The 24,551-nt window shown below is 38.0% G+C and overlaps 2 protein-coding genes across 2 annotated transcripts in view; one reads left to right on the top strand and one right to left on the bottom strand.

Moving 5' to 3' along the window:
- The window catches only part of glmna (glomulin, FKBP associated protein a), a 51,072-nt gene extending 47,455 nt beyond the window's left edge, over positions 1 to 3,617 (bottom strand). Inside the window, exon 1 of the mRNA XM_039734429.1 lies at positions 3,546 to 3,617. The gene's annotated coding sequence lies outside the window, so the exon portion shown is untranslated. The remainder of the gene's footprint in view (positions 1 to 3,545) is intronic.
- rpap2 (RNA polymerase II associated protein 2) overlaps positions 3,615 to 24,551 on the top strand; it is a 125,038-nt gene continuing 104,101 nt past the window's right edge. The window contains exons 1-6 of the mRNA XM_039734428.1: positions 3,615 to 3,711; positions 6,461 to 6,506; positions 10,331 to 10,445; positions 15,238 to 15,336; positions 15,641 to 15,706; positions 22,050 to 22,138. Coding sequence (XP_039590362.1) covers positions 3,660 to 3,711; positions 6,461 to 6,506; positions 10,331 to 10,445; positions 15,238 to 15,336; positions 15,641 to 15,706; positions 22,050 to 22,138 — 467 coding nt within the window. The 5' untranslated portion in view covers positions 3,615 to 3,659. The remainder of the gene's footprint in view (positions 3,712 to 6,460; positions 6,507 to 10,330; positions 10,446 to 15,237; positions 15,337 to 15,640; positions 15,707 to 22,049; positions 22,139 to 24,551) is intronic.

Raw genomic sequence — 24,551 nt, 5'->3', positions numbered from 1 at the left:
GGGTGGTACCCAGCTGGGACGCCCAGGAGGTCCGGAGGAGGGCTTGCGCCTCCTCTAGACCACGAGGGGGTGACCACCCTGGTTGTGTTGGGGGTCACAGGTAGAGGGCTTGGAAGCCCAACCCTGTAGGGGCCCGTGGTCACTGCCAGGGGGTGCCCCAATGCCTTGGGAGCCTGGACCTCAGCACTTCTGCCACACCAGGAAGTGCTGGGGGGAAGAGAAGCAGGGACATCCTGAATGCTTCCGGGAGTACAGCCGGCACTTCCGCCACACTGGGGCGTGTCGGCGGGAGATTTCCGGGAAGCACCTGGAGCACATTCGGGTGAGGATAAAAGGGGCCGCCTCCCTTCATTCGAAGCTGGAGTCGGGTGAGGAGAGGACGAAGCAGGAGAAGCGAGAGTGGAGGCAGCCTGAAGAAGGAGAAAAGGCAGAGTGTGTGAGAGGCCTGGACTTTGGGGACTTGTGGGGTTTGTGGTGCACTTTAATAAGACTATAAATATTGTAAATACACGTGTGGTGGTGCATAATAACATATCTGCCTGTCTGTGTCCGGGGATTGTTCCACAATACGTATGTATAAACTTATCCACAGCCACGTCCAGTTCTCTTCACCACACAGTCCTTTAGTTAGACTGTACTCTTCTACCTCTCTGTCCAATGAAACTGTGCACATCCACAGGATTATTTTCATCTCAGTCCTTTTCAATGTTGTTTAATGTGTACTCTTCATTAGTGCAATGTCAAACAACATACAACTTCACAAATAGCTTGCAAAAATGTTTCCCTTTAGTGCTAGAGAGGCTCTAGTACTTTGTTTTAGATTCAATGGCACTTCCATGTGTATCTCACCATTAAACCAATCACTTAAAATACCATAGTAAGGAAGATCCTGTACTCATCTTTTATTGTACTGGGCTTTTTCATTTTATGTAGCATTGAATGTACAGGAATTCATCTTTATTTGTAATTTATGATAGAGCACACTCCTGTCTCACAATTCCAGGGAGCCACATTCACTTGCTGGCTTGGTAAATGCCTGTGAGGAGTCTGCGCAATGCCTCCATGTATGCTTGGGCTTTCCACAGCTATCTCATGTGTCTCCAATATACCGAACGACAGCATGTTAGATTAATATGTAATTCAAAATTAGTTCCCCAGTAGGGAATGTGGATGCATGCAGGAGTGCTCTCTGTGATGGACATGTTACCCATGACCCTCTAAACTGAATGAACTGAGCTCCATAACAGATGCAAGGATAAACTGACCCAGTATAACAGTGGGCTTTTGAAGGATGACCATCCCAATCAGGGTTTGTTTCTGTGCTCCACAGGCTTTCTATGACCAACTAATATTTGGATCCATTAAATGAATGATTATTGTAACAATTGATATGGTAAGATACACTCACTGAGGAAATTGTTTTTTGACACCTGCTTATTCATGTAATTCTCTATTCAGCCAATCATTTAGCAGCAGCGGCAGCAGCACAACCTTCAGATACAGGTCAGCAGCTTCACTTAATGTTCACATCAAACACCAGGTTGGGGAAAACAGTTTAATCTCAGTGATTTTGACCGTGGCATGATTGTTGGTGCCAGATGGACTAGTTTTAGTGTTTCTGTAACTGCTGGTCTACTGGGATTTTCATACACCACACTCTCTAAATTTTACTCATAATGATTAAAAAAACAGAAGACATTCGGTGAGCAGCAGTTCTGTGAATGGAATTGCCTTGTTGGTGGGAGAGGTCAGAGGAGAATGGCCAGGTTGTTTCAGGTTGACAGAAAGGCTATATTGGTATCTCAGGTGCCCACTCTTTACAACTGTGGTAAGCAGAAAGGTCATCCGAGACTGCCTAACAAGTTAAACTTTGACTCAGATAGGCAGGGTCCACTCCCGTCAGCCAAGTACAAAAAGCTGAGGCTGCAGTGGGCACAGGCTCGGCAAAACTGGACAGCTGAAAAGTGTAAAAACGTAGCCCGGTCTGATGAATCTCCATTTTTAATGAGGTTAACAGATGATAGAGCGAGAATTTGGCATCAACAGCGTGAATCCATGGACCCAACCTGCCTTGTGACAACAGTTAAGACTGGTGGTGGTGTAATGGTGTGGGAAACATCTTATTGGCAGAATACTGGCCTATTAACACCAATCAATAATCGCTTGATTGCCATGGTCCATTTGTGTATTGCTGCTGTCCCTGTGCGTCATTCGTGGTCACAATTTATCCATCTTCTAATTGTTACCTCCAGTATGATAATACACCAGGTCATAAAGCAAAGCTCATCTCAAGCTGGTTGTCATGAGTTCAGCATTTTTCAGTGGCCTTGCCAGTCACTGGGTCTGAACCCAATAGAACTCCTTTGGGATGTGAAAGACAGGGAGATTCAGAGCATGAATATGCAGCTGACAAATCTGCAAGACATTGCGTGGTGCAGTCATGTCAACACGGACCAGAATTTCAAAGGAAACTTGTGAAATCCACAGCATGAAAAACTGAGGCTCCATTGCAAGCAAAAGATGGCAATTCACGGGACTGGCATAGAGGAGGAGCAGGAAGTTGGGAGTATGTGCTGATAGAGTGCATTGCCAGACCCACCACATGACAAACCACCCAGACTGGGACCCGTGTGCAGGCCAAGCAGTGGGTGACACCTCAGCACCACACTGGAATGGGAGTGCCAATCCTGCCACCAATCCCTAAGTGTTCCCTGCAATTTGGAGGATCTCCTTGCAGGGCCATTGGTATAGTGTTCCTAATTATCTGCTCTGTGGGTGTATATTGCCCTTGCTGTACATATGTAAAGGTCTTTTTTTTTTGGAAATCCCTTTTTGATGTATAGTTTTTAAAAATTAATTACAAAAAAAGTTAATATGACCACCTTATCTTGACATCAATTTAATTATCAAAATATTTCAGAAATATAAGTAAAACATATTTGGCCCACTTTTTAAACAAACTGAGAAGGCCCAGAACCGTGAGCTGGGGCCACAGTGTGTTGTATGGCAGTGCCATGTGATTTCGGGGTATTTATCTCCTAGTGTCCTCCTTGGATTACCAAGACCCTTGGAGAAGAATCCAAACGTCATTTCAACGACGGAGAGAAGATCCTGAGCTAATCAGCTTACCAAAGGCCTTAATTAAAAAGGTCTGTAGGTCACCCAGGTTGTTTAACACGTTACTTGTGATATATTAACAAACATTAAAGGAAAGCTTATAAAAAAGCCGAACACGACATGCGCACATATAGCATAATAAATTGTTTTCTTTCTGATCCTGACTAAAATTAGCGAAAACAATGCATCGATCTTAAATAAAACCGATTGTGAAATTTTAAAAATACAGAGTAGTCTGTTGATTTACGGGCGATACAAGTAGAAGGAGTACTAAAGAATGTCACCGGTGTCCGAAGAACACGCAGTTTAATTCTTTACGCATCCCCAGCTGCACTGTTTGAACGCCCGGTAAGCATCTACTATCGAGAATAACAAATCAATAAACTAGATTCTCATTGGAATTGAATTCCTAGTATTCGTTTACTTACGTATCCGCTGCACTGAGCGCTCTCGGGACAATGACAATGTTTCTCTCTCTCTGCTTGCCGTAGACTTATGACGTAGTGAAAGCGCGGGTGAAAGGTCACAGTCGTCTGACGGGCATGGCGGAAACGCAGCGGCGAAGAGTTCGGTTTGACACAGCGGCACGAAGAGGTTACAGCTTATGTTTAAGTCCTCTTTATCTTTTGTGTGTTAGTGAATGTCTCTGGCGCTAATAACTATGCTAGAGAGGATAACCAGCTGTGTCAGTTGTCTTAGCTCACAGTGTGTCGGATTCCTTCGTTCTGTCATTAGTGTTTATGTCTTGGGCTGATTCCTTCTCTAGTATTATATGTGGTAATAAGTGAGTTTTGATATGGATTTCAACGCGCTCTGATTAATAACTTTTCAGTTCTCTGATTATTAATTTCTTGCATTCGTTTCCTGCGTTTTTCGTACCCCGTTGTTTGCGCTCCGTGCTCCAGCTCAAAGTTTTTATAGTTCTTGCTTTAGCGAAGAGCAGTAGGAGTTTATTGTTTTTCTCCACAAATGTAGGTCCATCCATTTTTCTACACAATACGTGGTCTTTAGGAGTTTGAGCTTATGATGAGGGCATTAGGTGTATGGCAAGAGTCCGTTTGTCACAGGACGTGTTATCATTCATTCACAGACACCTTTCGATTTTAGTGTTGCGAGCGGGTCAGTAACTGGTGGAGTGCTATACGAACTTTGTAAAACCTCGCATGTAAGGTCCACATAGGTCTGAAATGAAGTGCCAAAGTACAGGTTGGTGTCTTGCACTTGGTATAAAGGAACCTCAGTGGCATTTCTTGACACACTTTTGCTGAATAATTTATCTGCGGAAAGTGACCCGTGTTAGTGTGTCAGAGAGAGGATGTGCAGCATTGTTCACAATGGCACTCAGTTTTGTTTTAAGTCTCTCCTTTACTGCTACCTCAAGGTGATCCAACTTTAAATTAACTTGTTAATTAAGTGAGCCTCTCATGAAGTGGTGATACCAGCTCAGCACACCACAGTGTAGAAAATCACACTGGCCATCACAGAGTTATAGAAAATGTGAAAGATGTCGCTACCCACATTAAATAAATGCGGTCTCAACACTGATCCACCCTGACATTGATACAGACCCACTCCCAAGTACTTGTAGCAATGCACCACATCTACTCCTTGAACAGTGACCGACCGGACATAGTGGGTGTTTGGTGTGGTGGAAGTCAATAAATCAGTTCCTAAGTTTTGCTAATGTGAAGATGTAGACAGTTTCCTTTGCACCAAGAAACAAAGTTCTCCACTTGACTCCTGTACTTTATCAACACACCCCACAAGTGCAGAATCATCACAGAATTTCTGCTGGTGACATGACCTGGTGTTATATTTGTAGTCGGAGGTATAAAAAAAAAAAAAGAAGAGAAAAGGAGTCCCGTGGTGTTCTAGTGTTACTCACATTTGTGTCAGAAACAGAGTCCTTGAGTCTCACAGACTGCAGTCTGCCTGCCAGAGAGTCCATTATCCAAAACACCTTAGGCTCATCCACCTGAAGATCACTGAGCTTACCCTTTAATAGGGATGGCTGAATGATAATGACGGCACTGGAGAAATCAAAAACATAATCGTCAACGTGTTGCCAGCTTTGTCCAGGTGTGGATAAGCCTTGTGGAGCAGGGAGATAACCGCATCGTCCATTCCAATGTTTGTCCAGTGGGTCCGGGTGGTTGGTTGTCATTATTTTCCTTTGCCAATACAAGTCATTAATTAATTGGGTAAGGCTCCCCACTTTTTTTCCTTCCCTTTCTCTGTAGGAGGGGTTTCTGGCCATTAGACTAATAACATGGTACCTGAAGCATGCTTGTTTAAAGAAGCAGAGTAATACAGTTTACTGATAAACATAAGGATTATAGAAATATGATACCTGCGTAGAATGCAAGATGCAAGAGAGACAAATCCATAACACAGAGAGGCTGGCTGTTTGCTAGCTATTGAGAGTTCTGATTTATTTTGCATTTCTTGCTGCTTGACTAATCACACAGGATGCCTTTTCCTTTTTCTCAGTTTATTACTCTACTTTCTTACTTTAATGTAAAGGCTAATATTCCAATTGTCTTTTGCTCTCTGGTAAAATAAACCTTGAATCGTTGCTCTTTGTTTGCACTACAGGAGGTTTGCCTCCCGGTCATCTGGCTCAACTGCCATAGTAACTACCATCTGTTCTTAACTTCTTATTTAAAAGTGATGAGCCTCATTTGGGGTTTTTGTTAGCATCGCTTCCTTGTAACACTTGGGCCACAATTTGAATCCTGGCTGGAAAACCTTATTTGTAAAACTTGTATGTTTTCCCGACGCTCTTCTAAATTCTCTCTGACTCCCTTGGTTTTCTCCAGCAGCATAAAACCATTTTATTGGTGAATTTTAACAAGCCCCACATGAATTAGCGCAGGTGAATGTCTGAGTTTGAGTGAGGTTTTTGGTCCAGGGCTGCTTCCTTCTTGCACTCTTCACTGCTGGAATCATCACAGGGTTCTTCTGCACCATAATAGGATAAAACCGGCTCAAAAAGTGGATGGTAGAATATCCGGAAAGTGAAGTTTCTCTTTATTCTTTTAGCACAATGCAGTATAAAAGGGTTGTTTGAATTATTGCTCGTTTTGAATTTCAAATGGATAATTACAATCTTATCAAACTTTATATAATCTGATTTGCAAGATATCAAAGGTGGTAATTTTAATATTAATAATTATGTGAGGTTTTTATTCTCTAGTACTTGATACGTCTTGCCCTTACAGTCTATTATGTATGTATTTGTTTTGCTGTTTTAAGGATGGTGTAGATTAAACATGATTACACGTTTCTATGGACAGTGCTTCACAGAGTGTAACTGTTCATCAAACAATGGTTTTAATTTCAGGTGGGAAGAATGAAAAAACACTGTCAAGTGAAGAAATAGCGAAAAGGTAAGAAACAGGCCTCTGACTTCTTTTACTTTGATAATAGGAGGAATCTTAAGATGAAAATGAAAAGCAGTAAAATTATTTCCCAGCATAACATTCATTTTCCTTTTTGCGATCCTTTTTTATTAATCTGAATAATGGGAAATACAAGTAGAAGAAGAAGAAAAACAAAAATTGTGAAACAACCAAACTCATCTTAACCTATCCTGAGTTAAGGGTAAATATTATGGTGTAACTCCATATCCACAGAAAAGAACGATAAAGGGACCAAAAAAAAAAAAATCATTAACAACGAACATTATTGGGGCCAAGAGTTCAACACCTCAGCAGAAGTAGATCAACTTTCAGTTGGATTACTGGAGGCACTATTAGTCTATGATACAGACGATTCAAGCTTAAATAAATTATAGAAAGAGAACTACTAGTTGACTACAGCAGAGGTGTCAAAATCCATCTATGTTTAGGGCCAAAAAATAACTACTGTGTTTCCCCTAAAATAAGACGGGGTCTTTATATTAATTTTTACCCCAAAAGATGCACTAGGGCTTATTTTCAGGGGATATCTTATATTTATTCATGTACAACAATACACATTTATCCAAATACAGCCATGTCATCTTCTGGAATATCGTCATAACTCTCCGCATTCAAACACTGAATTTCTGCCTGAATTTCTTGCTAGTCTAGCCGCTTTTAGGATCCTCCAGGATCGATGTGCATGCTTTGATGTTTGATGAAGGGTTTGATGTGGTGAAGCAAAATGCCGACATACTAATGCATTCATGGTGCTTTGATTTTCAAGCGTCGCATATTCCTCAAAGTAATGACATGATATATTTTGAAAGTAACACCATTTTTTTTTTTTTTGCACATTTACAATACCATCAGAATGTATGGCACCGTATTTGAGCCACAGAGAACAAAAAATAAAGACATAATGAAAATGTCTATTTATTTTGTGATTAAAGTGGAACTTTCAGCTTTAAACTCTAAGTGTCCTCTTTATTCCCTTAGTTTACTTTGTCATTAAAGTAGACTGTTGTAAACGTCCTCTTAAAACAGACCCAGTTGTTAAATCGCTACGCGATTTTGGGGCGTCGTCCTGACCTGACAGCAGTGGCAAGCAGCATCGCCATAAAAAACACATTAAATGTATAATATTCCAGCTCTCTGCACATTTAGATTCTTAGATTTATACTTGACATGACTTTTATGATTAAATGCATTAAAATGTATATGTTGCGTTTTTCAGATAAATCGTTAACTTTGTTTAAGTAATGAATACTGCTAATAGTTACACATATGGAGTGGCACGGTGGCAGAGCGGTAGTGCCGCTGACTCGCAGGGAGTCATGTCCCTTGTGATCCCTGCCTGGAGTTTGCATGTTTTCCAGGTGGGTTTCCACAGTGTGCTCAGTTTTTCATCCAAAGACCTGAAGGTTTGGGGATTTGGTGAAGCCACAATGACGCCAGTGTATGTGTGTGCTTGTGTTCACCTTGCGATGAGCTGATACCCCGTCCAGAGATTTTGTTTCTGTCTTGCGCCACGTGAAGTATAAACCTGGCCTTAGGCGCCTTACTTTTCAGCTGACAAACTTGACTACGGCTTATTTGTGGGGTAGGGCTTATATTACAGAGCAGCCTGAAAATCATGCTAGGGCTTATTTTCGGGGAAACACGGTATATACCCAATGTGGACCAGCATATATCAACAAACAACTACTTTCACATTTTCTTTACATATTATATTGTCTTCCTTCTTTATCAGCTTTATTTTCTTTGACATTGCAGTATGTTAGGAAAGCTACCAGCAGCCACTGAACTGAAATATGAATTGAGTGAACAAAATTGGATGTGGATGAAATCAAGAGAGAGTGTCAGTAAGGACACATTCAAGAATGTGTAACTAATGCAAAGTACATCTATTTACAGTGGCATTAATGTGTGTCATGATCAAATGGCTACGTTTATATGAAAAAGAGGGGTAGCTGTGGTCTGTGTGAAGTCTAGCTAATGTAATGAGAAAGTAGGGCCTTGGAATTATGTGGGTGACAGTGTGGCATCTATCAGAAGGAGTTTTCCAGCATGGTACCACTAGTTCATCACATATGACAAGACAGAGCTTGGAGAATTTAGATTTTAGAGGGGCGAACTGAATATCCTGAAGAGAAAGAGTGGGAGTGAGTGGGAAGGAGAACAAATCCCTAAGAAAATAGATCAAAAGTTGAAAGTGCCATGGTAGATTAAGTAGTGGCACTCCAGCACACAGTCTGCCTCAGACCAGAGTTAAGTGCTTAAGGTCTCTTATCATTCCACAGAAAACTTGGAAATCCGTGACCTCGCTTCCATTCAATATTTAGAGGGTGTGGGGGAAGTTGCACCAAAGGATGTCTGAAGTTGAAATGGGATACTATTCAGAGACAAAAAGAAACAATTCAGAGCAGTTGTTAAAGGAGGTTTTTATTGCTGAAGATACAAGATATTATGATTGTATAAATAATGTAAAGATATGCAGGTGGATGAGCCTAAGGTGTCCGGAATAATCACAAGGAATTACATTAGCACAAGGAACAGTCCTGCCTCCTTTCCTTTTCATCTTTTATACCTTCAGCTATAAAAATAATAGCAGTTCATGTCATTTGCAGAAATTGTCTTATTATTCTGTACTGATGGAGTGTATTGACGAGGTGCTGAGGCAGAGTATAGGATTCAGTTGGAGAACTTTGCTTTTTGGTGAATTGTCTGCAACTTGGTTCATCTACAAAACCAAGTAACCGATAATTGACTCTCCCAACAAAAAAACCCCTAAACCCGGACGCTATTCGGGAAGTGGATGTGGAGGTCCACATCAATGACAGACTGGACAGGACTTGCAACACTCATGAAGTATATTAGAAAGGGCAGAGAGAGTCTTTTTTTGTCTTGGGAGACCTTTAATGTAGGCAGTTACAGTACATCCTCGTACGTATTCTATGAACCTTTTATGGCAAGTGCAATTTTTCTTCGCTTAGGTGTACTGGGCAGGTAACAAAGGCTTATGGTTATGCTGCTTGTCATAATATAATAATATTTATTTACTGAGCTTCTGTAAATGCTAAGTTTCATACTAAGAATTTGTGATAAAAACATTATTTTCAGTTTACTTATGTTGTCATAAGCATACCTCAAAAATGTGGAAGGCATGTTTTCTTCAATGGAAATCTTTGCTTTTCTAAAAAGGATGCATTTCAAGGATTTCTTTAATCATATTTACACAACAAAACACAAAATTTGCCTTTCTAGTTGCATCCAATAATAAACATAAATTACATAAAACAAACAAATAGGTTAAAACCTACACAAAATTTCTGAAATATTGATAGCAGCAAATCTCTTTTTCAAATGATAACAGATTGATAGTGGTCTTTTACCTACACTGGTTACATAAATTATTCAAAACTACATTTCTGGAATTTTGTTACCTCCAATATTCCTACTTAAGAAGACAACTGGAATTGGGAAGAAATGTATTTCTGATGTGCTTAGTATGGGTTTTAATATGGGTGAAATGTGCGTCTCTCATCAGATGTATTTAGTCATTTTTAAGGCTTTTGTGTTCACCATGTACTTCCACTATAAACTGCAAGAGCAGGCTATGTATTTTTTTTATTTTTATTTACAAAATATTTTACTTTGGAATGCATTTTCATGTGACAGATTAACATCCTACCATAATTGTGAGAAGTAACTTCAGCGTGAAAAATGCTGAATTTATCTTCTAAAAATTACTTTAATGTATATAAATTGATACTTTGTTAATTAATTGTGTTTATAATTCTGCTGTAAAGGAAAGAAGCTATCCAGCATGAGTTGAGGAAGAAGCGAGAAGCTGAACAGAAAGCACTGCACATTGTTCAACGTCTTCTAGAATGTAACGTCTCAGAAGACTTTCTCATTGATTGTGTAAGTGTGTTTTTTATCTTAGTGTAGTATGATATATTTTGTAATTTTTAGTCCGCTTTTCCTATTTCCAGTTTTGTGCAATTAGGTGCATTGGCGATTCTAAATTGTCCCGTGTGTGTGTGTGTGCACGTGTGCATGCCCTGCGGTGGTCTGGTGCCCTGCCTGGGGTTTGTTTCCTGCCTCGCGCCCTGTGTTGGCTGGGATTGGCTCCAGCAGACCCCCATGACCCTGTAGTTAGGATATAGCAGGTTGGATAATGGATGGATGTTTGTAACAAGAATCTTTCAAGAATTATACATGGTAACAATTAAGGAATTATTTTAAAACTAGTCAAATACTGAAAGCAGCATTATATTTTTTGAAATGCAGCTAATGTATGTAATTTGTTATTTTTTTCCTCATATTTGTGTAAATTATTACTTAGATGTTTACAATATTTTAGCCTTTGAAGAAATCATTTTTAAATTTGCTCATCATTATAATTATCATCTTTTTCCTCCACTCTCCAAAGGCCCATTCTTTTCATATCTTCTGACACCACTTTTAACCATATCTTCTTTGGCCTCTTTTTGTCATCGCCTCCACCACCCCTTTTTTGCTGGACCTTCTTACCCATCTATCCTCTACCTTTCACTCCACATTTCACTCCACCTTGGTTAGTTTCTCCTTTACATCACATTATAATCTCAACACAAAGTCTTTTTCTGTACTTGGCATTTGTCTTCCTCTCACGCCACATATCCATTTGAGTATTTTCAACTCTGCTCTTTCCATCTTTGCTTTTTATTCCACTTTCATTGGCAATGTATCACTCTCAAAGAGAATACTGTTCCTCACACAGCTTTTCTAAATGTCAGAGAAGCCAGAATGGGGGACAGCACCTGGAATTTCTTTCATTCACCTCTCAACTTCACTCTCACTGTTGTGTCTGCACTCATCATGTCACCTAAGGAACAGAACATCTGTACTTTTTCTAAAACAACTCTATTGTTGAAATCTAAATGAAAACTTGGCTTCATTGACACTCTCAACCTTTCACACTTTCTACAAAAAAGGTTGCACTTGCTGCCTACATACTACCGTTCACACAACTATAGTTAGGTCCATAAATATTTGGATAGAGACAACTTTTTTCTAATTTTGGTTTTGTACGTTACCACAATGAATTTTAAATGAAACAACTCAGATGTAGTTGAAGTGTAGACTTTCAGCTTTAGTTCAGTAGGGTGAACAAAACGATTGCATAAAAATGTGAGGCAACTAAAGTATTTTTTAACACAATCCCTTTATTTCAGGGGCTCAAAAGTAATTGGACAAATTAAATAACTTGAAGAAAAAAAAAATGTTCATTTCTAACCCTTTGCTGGAAATGACAGCCTGAAGTCTTGAACTCATGGACATCACCAGACGCTGGGTTTCCTCAAAGGCTATTTCATGTACATGTGTGGGCAAGTCCATCTTTATATCATTATCAATTAAGCAGATAAAAGGCCTGGAGTTGATTTGAGGTGTGGTGCTTGCATGTGGAAGATTTTGCTGTGAACAGACGACATGTGGTCAAAGGAGCTCTCCATGCAGGTGAAAGCAGCCATCCTTAAGCTGCAAAAACAGAAAAAAACCATCCGAGAAATTGCTACAATATTACGAGTGGCAAAATCTACAGTTTGGTACATCCTGAGAAAGAAAGCAAGCACTGGTGAACTCAGCAATGCAAAAAGACCTGGACATCCACGGAAGACAACAGTGGTGAATGATCGCAGAATCATTTTCATGGTGAAGAGAAACCCTTCACAACAGCCAACCAAGTGAACAACACTCTCCAGGGGGTAGGCATATCGATATCCAGGTCTACCATAAAGAGAAGACTGCATGAAAGTAAAAACAGAGGGTACACTGCAAGGTGCAAGCCACTCATAAGCTTCAAGAATAGAAAGGCTAGACTGGACTTTGCTCAAGAACATCTCAAAAAGCCAGCACAGTTCTGGAAAAACATTCTTTGGACAGATGAAACCAAGATCAACCTCTACCAGAATGATGGCAAGAAAAAAGTATGGAGAAGGTGTGGAACAGCTCATTATCCAAAGCATACCACATCATCTGTAAAACACGGTGGAGGCAGTGTGATGGCTTGGGCGTGCATGGCTGCCAGTGGCCCTGGGACACTAGTGTTTATTGATGATGTGACACAGGACAGAAGCAGCCAAATGAATTCTGAGGTGTTCAGAGACATACTGTCTGCTCAAATCCAGCTAAATTCAGTCAAATTGATTGGGCGGTGTTTCATGACACAGATGGACAAAAGCATCTGACCCAAAACATATAGCCAAAGCAACCCAGGAGTTTATTAAAGCAAACAAGTGGAAAATTCTTGAATGGCCAAGTCAGTCACCTGATCTTAACCCAATTGAGCATGCATTTCACTTGTTGAAGACTAAACTTCAGACAGAAAGACCCACAAACAAACAGCAACTGAAAGTCGCTGCAGTAAAGGCCTGGCAGAGCATTAAAAAGGAGGAAACCCAGCATCTGGTGATGTCCATGAGTTCAAGACTTCAGGCTGTCATTTCCAGCAAAGGGTTAGAAATGAACATTTTTTTTTTCTTCAAGTTATTTAATTTGTCCAATTACTTTTGAGCCCCTGAAATGAAGGGATTGTGTTAAAAAAATGCTTTAGTTGCCTCACATTTTTATGCAATCTTTTTGTTCAACCCACTGAATTAAAGCTGAAAGTCTACACTTCAACTGCATCTGAGTTGTTTCATTTAAAATTCATTGAGGTAATGTACAGAACCAAAACTAGAAAAAAGTTGTCTCTGTCCAAATATTTATGGACCTAACTGTATATCTTTTATACACCTGCTTCGGACATATTGTGCATTGGATTGAGATCTTCTCAATAACTTTAGCACACACACTGCACAACTGTTCAACCACCTCTTCTACATCTCCTGCCCTTTTGCCTCCAGCCATGAACTTGATCTTTCCTGTTAGGTGGGAATCAACCCTGGACAGGGCAGCAGTGTATTGTAGGGTCCTAACATGAGTAAAACCACATCACTCAAGGAAACTTAAGCTAATATACTAATCATTAGGCATATCTGTGGAATACTGAAATACTTGGAGAGAACCATGAGCAGATGTAGGGAGAAAGCACATATTAGACCCAGACAACCATTGGGCCTGTGATTCAAACCCAGGACATTGGGTCAGTGAGACAGCAACCTTAACCACAGTGCCAGTGTGGTCCCTCAGAGTAAAAATGAGTAGACAGAAGAAAATGTTACTAACTAGCTGTAGGCCGATAATGTTGGTTCTTGACAATAATAAAATGCAGATGATTGCTTTCCCTTCATTTTATTTCCCGAGTAGTGATTTTTTTTTGTACTATCTTAGTTAACTTGCCTTTAGCAGTAGGAGGACATCACTACTTTGAGAGCTTTGTTTTGCATACTCTGTCTGTCGTCTGACTCGCTTGCATATGGCATCTGAGTGTCTTTCAAATGAATTAAAGAGAAAAATATATAAAATCTGCTCTAAAGGTTAAATTAAATTGGTGAACTAATTCCTAGTTGAAGACACCCAGAATGTTTAAAAATTTTAAGGTGGATGAGTTAATAAATTTGACAGTACTTTTCAATGGGAGATTTTGAAATTTTACAATCAAATTTGACGTGTCCCAACAAATTTCTTTGAAGGATAAGTATGCCACATGTCAACAAAATTGGTCTATGGGATGGCTGAATTGCTTTTTACAGACAGACAAGCAGACATTTCGCAATAAGTGCTTTGCACATTATATGCAAACGCACTTTAGAAAGGATATACTCAAACTGCTTATAATTGTGGGCAGTATTTTAAGGTGAACTATTGCTTTAAATGGATTTAGATTTTTGGATTTTGCTTAAAATGTTAAAACTTTTTGTGACATCATTTTTAGTATACATTTGTATGTTTGTTTTATAGACATCTTAAACTGGAAAGTTTTTGTTTGCACACACTTTACATTAAAAACTTTTTTTTTTTGGTGTTTAAAATGCTCTACTTGGTAAAAGAAAACATTTTCAAAGAAATAAACAAAAACCTTTAAAGATGAAAATTAAGTTTAAATGCCATTGGTAATGAGACTGCAGTGAATGAAACAATACAACTTTGGATTGCTGTCACAGGTATTAAAATTTTTAGAAAGACTTAAAATATTTTAAGTGACTACAGTATACCTTTTTGTAAACTTGTCTAAGATGAGAATGTAAAAGTGTAAGGAAAAAATGCTGGCATTCTAAAAATAAGGTGTTCATTTATAAACAGTATTTTAAAAATAAGAGTTTACTAATGTCAGGATGCTAATTTCACTACATATGAGGTCTCAACTCCTCTGTTTGGTTTAAGTGCATGAGATGATGAATGCTGCTAATGGTATTGCTAAGTGATGCCTTCGATAAGGCAAAACAGACAGCTGTAGGAAATAGTAATATGATTGAAAAAAATGTTCAGAGTAACAAAATGTTGCAACGTGAACCTAAAGAAAAATCATTTTTATTAAATGTGCTTAAAAAAAAAACACTTCATAGATACTAGGAACTAAGGTAATGACGTGCAGTTGTCAAAGTGATAGCTTAATTAATACTTGCTGGCAACTGTACTTCCAACCAGAAGGATGTGTGGCTCAAAACGTCATTAATGTTAAAGCATGCCATAATTGGTGTAACATTTTTGTGTATATGTATAGTGTAATGCACGTTATAATTTTACTTTAATATTAATTTTTAAATTTGTCTTTTTACTTCCAATCTAGGCAATATTTATTTCTCCTTCAAACTATAAAGATGCTGTAGAAGAAAGAGCCATTATAAAAATATGTGGCTATCCTGTCTGTCAAAATGCACTTGTAAATGTAAGTTTCTTTTTTTCACATTTTGTTCTGTGTATTATGTACTTTAAAAGCTCTGGTTTTGATTAGGTTAGTGGTGTACACTGGGAAATGCATACATGTTTTATAAAGGATTAATGGATTTGCAAAAAGCATTTTGCAGATATGTTGCAGAATTGCTGACATTAAAATTTCTAAGTATAATTTATGACTGTGCTTTATCAGTAAGAAATTGAATTTGACTCATTTGCGTTTATGGATGTAAGTCATTACTGTCAGGTTGTACAGCTTTTTTGTTGTATGAGCATTATTCATTTTTTTATTTTAGGTTCCTAAGCAGCAATTCAAAATTTCAACAAAAACAAACAAAGTATATGATATTACAGAAAGAAAGGTAGGTGAATAAAATTAGTTTATTGGACCTTTAAATATGTTGTGCTGATATTTCAGACCAATCCTTTTTATGCTTCCTGTATTAAATTAGCTATCGGAGTGCTCTGAGTCCAGTGATATTAATATGCCATAACTAAATGACATACTTCTAAGATAAGTATATACATTTGCCTGGTTGAGGAGAGACCTCAGCAAGAAAAGAAAAGACTGTTTAAGTGTTAGCCATTTGGACAAAGTGGTGATTGAAGCAAATTTAGGAGAAGTCTATAAATGTCTGTTGTGACAAGACCACTCTCTTTATAAGATACCAGTGTCTTCACTTGAGTCATCACATACACAGTGAAACCAAATGCACAGTCATTATTTGTATATTTGGAGGTGCAGACTTGTTTATTTCTTTTCACTATGCCTCTTAAAAGTCGCTCTCCCATTGAGAAGCAAGTTCTTTTAGCTAGACTATTTTTTACTTTATTTTAATTACATCCAAAGTTTAACAAACACCAGGCTCTGTTTTGCTTTTTTGTCAGTAGTGTAGAATAGAATGTGAAAAACCAAACAACCACATTTTCACATGAAAGCAGCATACAGTCTCATAGCAATGAGCATTTGATCATATTTAAAGTAATTGTATAAAATCAGCAGTTTTTGCCATTATGAGACAGTTTATGATGTTTAAAAATGTGTGCATTTTCTGTGCTGTTTCCACTTTATATGCAAACCTTTCCAGAAATGTCTTTATAATTTTATTAAAAAGAGGAAAAAAATCATTTACAACTTCCTGGTTTCATATGACAGGTAGATAAAGATGGCAGCATGGTAGTTGTTGCTATGGGAACAAAAGTGCATTTAGATTGATAGTCTAATATAATGTTTATGAAAATCCAGCTTAGTCTGAAGAACAACTTGGGTGCACGTTATGTATGAAGAAAACGTATGAAGAAAACTTTAGTTACTTTGTCCGCTTCAATTGTAAGAGGAGTAAAGCGTATTAGTATGATAGTAATAGTAAATTGTCCATATACTAGAGAGAATGGATTTCATACTTCTGTCTGTCTGTCTGTCTGTCTGGGACCTTGTCCAGTCATAAGGTTTTTTCTAGGTTGTAGGTATCCCTGTACAGGTACTCAGGAAAAGTTGTGTAACTAAGCCGCTGTGATTTTGTGGAGGATATCGCTGTTTATTTCTGTTTTTGCTTTTACAATTCATTTACAATGTGTAGATCATCACACTTTACTAACCAGAGATGTCACAAGAACTGTGCATTGCTACCAAGTTGAAACCACATTCTGAAATTGTAACAGTACTATCTTTTTTAAAAGAAAAACAGTATCCTTTGGTACTGCTTTCATACATTACTGCAAGTAGACAAATTACTTTGGAAAGCACGATAATATGAAGGTAGTAAGAGCACATACTGTACAATTGCAATCGGAAAAAATCAAACCCCCAGTAACTTGTAAGTATTTGCTAATTAAAGTTTTTTCCCCAAAGAGCTAAATTTTGTTTGGGGTAACTTTTTATAGAGTAATGATGCATAAAATCAACAAAGAAAATATATTATGTAGGATTCCTGAATAATAGGACATTTTGTTAATCTAGCTATGTCACAATTACTCAAGCCCTATATAATTTTGCTGTTGGCCTAAAGTAGTGTTAAAACATAACTAAGCTTTTGGGTACTTTTGAATGATCTTTAATTTTGTTCTTTTGTGATGCATACATAAACCCCTCCTTTGAATGTGTTCAAGCTGAGTTGCAATCATGGTTAAGACTAAAGGGCTTTCACAAAAGTTGTGAGAAGAAATGATTTCATTGCATCTGAAGGAGACTGGGCATAAGAAGATTTCATGAAAATGTAACATTCCAAGAGACACCATATGGAGCATTATAAGGAAATTTAGAACTTAAAATTTCACAGCTGTTGGTATTTTATGCAAAAACTATGATATCCTGACATTATTATTACCAATTCATGAGATGAGCTTCCACCTGTGGTCTAGGACACTAAATGTGAAAAAGCCATACATGTGCTGTTTTCTGTTTGTGAAAAAGAAGAACACAGGATCATTGTACCTGATATAATGGGTTGAATTTGATTCTCCTGATTTAATGAATTACAGAAACGGTACATAGAACATTTTTGTTGGAACGGATTAAACCAATTAAGCAGAAACATGGCTATGCAGTGGTTAGCCAGTCCTGAAGTTGAATTGCATGAGGTGTATGGTTGGCTTTTTTTCATTATGCATTATTGTGAGTTGTTCTTTCTCCCCGCTCAGATGTGCAATTCTAAATTGGTTGTGCAGCTTTTTTGAATTTAGGTAGTTCATAGCTAATCTGTTTTCCTAGTCATTAAATGGTTATTATTGTGATATTCCATTCTACTTAACCTTTACCTGTTTTCTTCAGAGGTAAGTGTACTCAAGTTCGTTACCGGGTTGGTTTACTGTTGCACTTTAAGATTAACACACTGTGGTGTTATGGGTCCACAGCTCGTTGAGCAAAAGGCCATTCATTTTAAATAAATAATCACCGCACCCGAGGCGGCTTCGTGAGGCGTTGTTGTAGCGAGCCGCGGGGCAGTCGTCGATGTGGGCGTTTCTCACCGTGTGCACAGGTGAGGAACTGCCCACATTTGTGATTGCTCCCGTGGCTAATGCTACAGCTGTAATGGCCCTTCACGTTTTAAAAAGAAGCGCGAGTCGGTTGTGGGGGGAGGAAAAAAGAAACGATCGGAGAGTGAGAGGAAAGGAGAGGACGGAGGTTATCGGGAGCAGTAGAGGAAGCAGGTTGGTGAGAGAGAGAGCCGCGAAGAGCGAGCGGGACGGGCGGGCGAATGGCGCCGTGGACAGCTGCGTAGAAGCTGGGTGTTAGGCCGACACCCACGTGTTTGTGTTGATGTCGCTCCCGCTGAGCGATCAGGTAGCGGGAGTGACCAGGGAAGGCGACTGGCCGCAGAGAGGCCATGGAAAGGCAGCGGAAGTCGGGAGACTTGGTGGTGGGAATCCCCAACGTGAGCGACCTGGCGTTGTGGGAAACCAAGTTCTCGGGACTGGGATGAGTGCCATACGAAGCCAGGGATCGGAGGTCTCCAGTCTCGCGCGTGTGTTTCAGGAGGGCAGCTGCAGAGCGTCTTGCCTGCTGCGATGCCCAAACGGGATTAGCAGGTGAGACGCTAACAAATGATGCACCGGATTTGTTTGTTGTTGTTTTAAAAGACTGCTTCCACAAGAAGATTTTAACCTCTGGTTTTAAAGGATTGTTTTTTCTATTTATTGGTTTTACTCCACGTTTTCATTTTGTGGATTATTTATTGTTTGAAACTGCACTATTTATGAACACTGTTTTTGTTTTTGTTGGTTTTAAATAAAAGCACTACTCATTTTTGCACCACCCCTTGCTCAAGTGTTTATTTGCCTCCACTGACTAGCTCACTCGGTAACATTATCGACGGTGTTGGGTTCATGTGCTTCCAATATCAAAGGGAGTGTGGAGCCAGAACCCACATCGTCACACACACACATACATAGATATGCCCATACACACACAGACCCTAATCTCAAAAGTACCATGTGAACGACGTATACACATGTACATTATTCCCAAGCACTGTAACCACACAAGTATTGTTAGTATGAATAACACATGTACAATCCTCTTTCCCTAGTACTTCAAGAGACTTGCTTATCATAGGCACAAAAAGTGTGCAATGTCTTAGCTATATCTGAAACCTAAATATTACCTTTGGTCTCCAAGAATATATTCAAACATACAAAGGCTCAACATCCCTGGCTATAGGCTATTTATCAACCAGTGAATGTTTTACTTTAACGCACTGTTTATTATTGGACCTTGCAGATCGGATGATATGGCACTTCCTTACTGCTCCAGGTGCTCAAAGAAATGTACCTTATTACTAGTTAAAAACAACGTGGTATTTATTAAAGACAATAATACCAGTAGAGAAAAGCATAAAAGAAAATATGGATAGCCAAGTCTGGATATACTATAGTCTTTAGAATAAGCTTACGAAAAGTTAAAGATGTCAAAGATGAATGTCCTAGGATGCTTGTGATCTAGCCCTCAAAGTTATTCATGAGGTGCTTTGTCGACGATCAGATGGAAACGGCCACACATTGCTGGCGCCTTCATCTGATTTCGTTCTGTTCTCTTCTTCTGCTGCTCTTCAGGCGAGGCATATTATAAAATTTCCAAGGCGGTTTCGCAACACGTGATTATTACATACTGTGATTGGTTGGCTGCCAATATGATAGATGAAATTGCTTAAACTCTTTAATCTATTTAAATATGTCAATTTTCCTAAGCAGTAAAATTTTTGATGTTTTAAGAGCCTTTCTCTCCCAAGCTGTTAACCAATTTAGTCCCAGTGAACTTCCCTTCACAGGTAATGAAATCATCAATACAGCTTGAGGCATCTCCTGCTCAGTTCAGACAAATGGTACTGTGAGTGATATTAGTACAATTCAGGAAAACAGATTGCCTTGATGTTAAACTGCCCATGCAGATGTCTTGTATTTAGGTTCACCTGTTTTTTGTCTTGAGCAAAATGTAATGAAAATATATAGTTGGCCAAAATGTATAGATTTTGCAAACCACAATAGGTGGCTACAAGGATTACATTTTATTTTATATGTTTAAATCAGTAGTAGAGTAATTTAGCAGATGAGCATGCCTAACATTCTATGTTGATGTAGGGACACACAAACACACACATGCAGATAGTTTTAGATTCTTTATTGAAATCAATCTATGCTTCTAAATTTTACTCTGCATACAGGTAGCTATCCATGATCACTTGAACAAGTGTTATGGAGATCAAATACAAAGAATGTCTTCACAGCAGATAGAAGCAGTATATCTGCTCATCTTTCCTCCAATCAACACTGCAAGAACAACTAGCCGTTTGCACAATACTCTTCAAATGAACTAACAACCACAGAGTAGTTCTCACCTTTGTCTGAATGACCTGTACTGCCATCTTCAGAAACATCAAATCCGTACTGTTAACTTGACGGAGGAGAACTTGACCATTTTTCTGCAGTGGAACCACTGGTATGCTTTGGCACTGTTTTAGTTATTATTATCATTCTGTTCACACCATGAAATAAAACACAATCATTAAACAATTCCTTTTATATCACTTGTGGCTGTGTGCCTAGGCCATCTTTGCAGTTTTTTCAGCCAGGAACATTATTTCATTTGTAGAATTGTATTTCCTTTTTTTATTGATTTTAATTAGAAATAGATAACATTCAATACAGTCAAGTCAAATTAAATAAATCAAAGAAAAATTTGACCCCCACCCAAGAGAAAGAAAGAGGAGCCAGCAACCAAAGCTGCTCTCCTCTGTACATCCATCCATCCATCCATCCATCATCCAACCCACTATAACCTAACTACAGGGTCACGGGGATCTGCTGGAGCCAATCCCAGCCAACACAGGGCACAAGGCAGGAAACAAACCCTGGGCAGGGCGCCAGCCCACCGCAGTCTCCTCTATACAGTGGAATTGTATTTCTAAATTGGCATTCTACCGTTGTGTTGTCTCAGACAAGAAATTTTAACCAAATATCATGTAGGCATTTCTGAAAAGGGTTGAAAGTTACACATAAGGTGGATATTATGAGGTTAGCAACAACCACTGGCACAAAGACTGGTGATGAGTCAAACAATGTTTACCCAAGTACAATGGAATTGCTTAGGATATATAAGACATGAGAGGCTGAAAGGGAGTTGAAAATTTTGTACCCAAGTACACTTTCTTTGTTAAGGATTTATAGAGCATTTATTATGAACAATGGCTTTAAAATGTCAGTTAAGTGTGTTTAAATTTAAAAGATATTTGTATGTACTTTTCTAAAATTGTTTATTTGATATCCATTTTATGGAGCAATTTTTCATTCTTTTGGAAGAGTTAAGTAAATTTGTAGGCATTTCTACTTATCTCATTGAAAATTTTGAAAGAAAACTAATCGTGTCTTACTAAAGATATGATTCTCTTATTTAACTATTAATCTCTTTTATATGTGCAATATATATAGCTAAATAAATGACACCAGTGTTTAAGATGATGCATTACTGTTGGCTGTATATTAATCTATGCCTTTATGGAAATGCAGAAGCCTTTTAGTAAGGGTGTGTATACGTTTCATTTTGATGGTTTATACACCTTTCTCTTACATTAATTCCAAGGTTTTTTTCATTATTTGACATGTCATCTATTTTTTAATTCTTAATATGTTTATAGTATATTATTCTTAACCTTTTTAAAATAAACATATATTTTATAGATATTAATGTTAGTTGTTATTCTGTATTTGCAGTGTTTCTGCAGCAATTTCTGTTATAGAGCATCTAAATACTATGAAGTTCAACTCCCTAAGACGCCACTGTGGACACGAGAAGAAGCACGGTATTTAACAACACAATTAACAAAAATAAAATATCTGTTACGAGACATGGTTTTGTTCTGTATGCTTTAGGTCGGGAACATGTAGTTACAAAACACGTTATTTATTACATAACACTTTTTGTTTTATGCACCATGGTTTCACTTGTAAAAGGATTTCAAAACCTTGAAATGTCCATAATCAATAAAAGTTTGTCATTTAATTTTAATATTTCTATGTTGTTGAAATATAAGGGGCTGCAAAAATGGTCATTCTTAATAAAAGAGGAAAAAAGCAATATAAAATATCACAAATAATGAGCTATATTTTATGGGCAAATATTGAAAATATACAGTACATATTTTTATTCTAATGCTTTTTTTAGAAGTGTTTTTTAAAGTAATGTTTTTCTCTCGATATATCTAAATGATAAACAAAAACAACCTGAAAACCACAAAAGTGCTTCTATTTAGTAAAATGCTAGTCCACCCCAAAAATAACATCTTTGATCTTGTTTCATTTATAGTAGGTTTCATTAATTAATTCATAGCATAACTGTCACCAGATACAGCAGATATTGTGGTGAATCACTTATAGCATAAAGTGACTATTTATTTTGCACACTATCAAAAAAACTTTTTTTTTCTTCAATATTTAGACAGTCTTTTGCTAGTAAGTCTGTCTCCAAACTTGCTTGTCAAGACACCTGTGGTTCTAGTTTTCTTTTCCTGTGATGACGTTTCGATTAGTAGGTGGCAATCTACTAACCAAACAGCCTTTTAGTAGTTGCTAATGCTGTTGAGGTACTTCTTAGAGAGGTGACTTAAAAAATTAAATAATGGTAGAAATACATTATTTAAATAATGTATGCAGTTTATGTTTACAACAAATCAATATCAACAAAAACGCACATAGATTTTCAATTTAATCATAATAAAAATAGGCATATCTACAAAAAAAAGACATACATACATTTTTTTTTTAGACTCAGTTGAATCAATTTCATTTGGGCCGTTGTATGGGGAGTAGAAAAGTGTTATTAGTTATATTTATTTATTCGTGGCTTAAAAGAAGTTATGCCCATATTCTACTTGGGTTCAGTTTTGATTTACATACTTTAATAGAATTGCATTCAAACACATGTATGTTAGTTTGTGAAATCGTTAAACCACTTTTTTGCATCTAAACCCTCCACATCTCATTCACACCATTCCTGGCTCATTTCTCATGTCCACAGGTTTCTACCTACAGTGGTTAAACAGCCGCTACAGTCTTTCATTTTCTGTTTGTCTTGAAAACGACATTAAGTAGTGTAACAGAAATTAAATTTTTCAGTGTCAAAGAAAGAAATGTGATGAGCCAAAAATCAGAAATTGAGACACCTTTACCAGCAATATGAACATAGCCTGTGACTTATCAGTTACTTTTGAGCCTCAACATAAGTTCACTAAAATTCAATTTTTTTTCGTTTTCATAACAGTGTTTGCCTCTTTCCCCAAACTCGAGCACTAAACTTGCAGTCTAAATCAACCACAATGAGGCAATGGCCTAAGAAAAAGTAAAATCACAAAACTAAGGGGGAGGGGAACCATGAACACCCCTGTGCAAAGAATGAGAATAGCATTCCTTTAAAGATTTAATTTTACAAAGATTAAAAGAAAAAGCTAAAAGAAAAGCAAATAGTAACAAACAGGTATTCCACAAAAACAAAACGTAAAGCAAAATAGCTAGTCCATGATCTAAAAATCATACTCCTTAAACCAAGCCAAAGTGCAGTGTACCAGCAATAATCAGCAAAGAAGCAACACTTACACAAATTACTTGACAGATCAGAGAGAGAGAGATGAACAGCAGTAATATATGCAAAAAAACAGAAAAACATAATAAATATAAAAATAATTAAGTGTTTTAAAGATAGCAATAAGATAAAAAGAAAATACACCTGACCCTGGTGTAAATATTTGGTTATTTTCAAACACAGAGCAATCCTGAACAATCATGTTCTTTACCAGCTACAATGGCTCCCACTCTCTTCATGTGTAAAATACAAATTTGTGGTTAATAACCTTCATAACTTTACATGGGTTAGTCCTAACTTTCTACTTCACCCTTACCCTCAGTTATACACCCAGGCACTCTAGCACTGGACCATTGCTGGTCCCCCAGAGCAGACATTCTTCTGGAATGACCATTTAATGAAACAGTCCCTAAACTCTAGAGCTGTTTACCCCATGTGACTGTGTGGGTTGGCCCCACGGTACCAGGTCCCACTTGTTGCCTCTTCAACCTGCCACCACCGAGAGTCATGACTGGGATGAGGTGAGTAGATGGGGACAAAAACATCAAGCAAGAGAATGGTGAAAAGTGCTTGAGTGCTTTTATTAAAAGACATACAAACAAAACAGTGTTCAAAAAGTATACAGCTCCTTCTATAAT

The sequence above is a fragment of the Polypterus senegalus genome, chromosome 14, assembly GCF_016835505.1.
Source record: "Polypterus senegalus isolate Bchr_013 chromosome 14, ASM1683550v1, whole genome shotgun sequence".
NCBI classification, from domain to species: domain Eukaryota; kingdom Metazoa; phylum Chordata; class Cladistia; order Polypteriformes; family Polypteridae; genus Polypterus; species Polypterus senegalus.
This window is presented reverse-complemented; position numbering and strand designations above follow the sequence as displayed.